We start from the raw sequence: 1,021 nt of genomic DNA on the forward strand, positions 1-1,021 counted from the left end.
AAAGAGATAAAAATGAGATTGACGAATTAAATATCTCTTCTACACAGAAACAGTGGGGTTTGTAGGCAAATTGTTTAAGGCATTGGCAGATGGATCCTACAAGGCCAATAATGTGAAAATTCAAGGTGACGAGCCATGTCAAGATTATAATGGTTACGATGAAGACTATCATCGTCAGCGTGAACGACCTCGTTCAGACGATGAAGATGAACAAAGACGATATATCAAGCGCCGTCGTGACGATAATCACACAAGAGATGACCACACAAGGCGACATCAAGAAAGTCCGAGGAGAGATCGGCGTCAATTGTATCCATTGAGGGATGGGAACTTACAAGGACCGATGAACGGACGTGGTCCGTATGGAATGGGTCATCGAAATCACCCGCCTGAGTGGGGAATGCCTCCGCAAGGGATGTGGCCACCTCATTTTCCACCTATTCGTGGCGCTGGCTATCCGCCTGACTTTGAGCCGGGAATGTACATACCGGAGAATGGGGGGATGATGCCACCACCACACATGATGATGCCACATCCAATGAATGGACGTGGTCCATTTTACCCAATTGGAGGTCGTGGCAGCCGAGGAGGACGTGGTAATTATCATGCAGGACGAATTGGCAAGGAAGGCGAGATGAGCGAGCCCCCGAATGCAAAAACTACGCTACACGTTCGACATGTAGATCCCAAATATGTCAATATGACCATGCTCAGTCTCCATTTTTCAAAATTTGGTAATGTGGTGAATGTGCAAATGCGGCCTACTGCAAAGTGTGCCTTTGTTCAATACGCGACGGAAGAGGAGGCAAAAAAGGCATTCCACTCGCCTCTTCCAGTATGCAATAATCGATTCATATCTGTGAAATGGGCCAAACACGACGCACAAAGTCCTGAAGAAATTGGCGGTGAGCTGACCGAAAATGCGTTAAATGGTAAAGCAAGCGCACCTGCGAACAGTGAATCTAACGAGAAGAGTGCAGAAGGTAAAGAAGAGCCGAACAACGGATTGTCCGAGAGTAAT

The 1,021-nt window shown here is 47.1% G+C and overlaps 1 protein-coding gene across 1 annotated transcript in view; it reads left to right on the forward strand.

Moving 5' to 3' along the window:
• Nucleotides 1–343: 343 nt before the first annotated feature.
• The window catches only part of PHALS_14066 (rna recognition domain containing protein), a gene marked incomplete at both ends in the record, with an annotated part of 811 nt that continues 133 nt past the window's right edge, over nucleotides 344–1,021 (forward strand). Inside the window, one exon of the mRNA XM_024729801.1 lies at nucleotides 344–983. Coding sequence (XP_024580143.1) covers nucleotides 344–983 — 640 coding nt within the window. The remainder of the gene's footprint in view (nucleotides 984–1,021) is intronic.

Source organism: Plasmopara halstedii (genome assembly GCF_900000015.1).
Source record: "Plasmopara halstedii genome assembly, contig: Scaffold_816, whole genome shotgun sequence".
NCBI lineage: Eukaryota > Oomycota > Peronosporomycetes > Peronosporales > Peronosporaceae > Plasmopara > Plasmopara halstedii.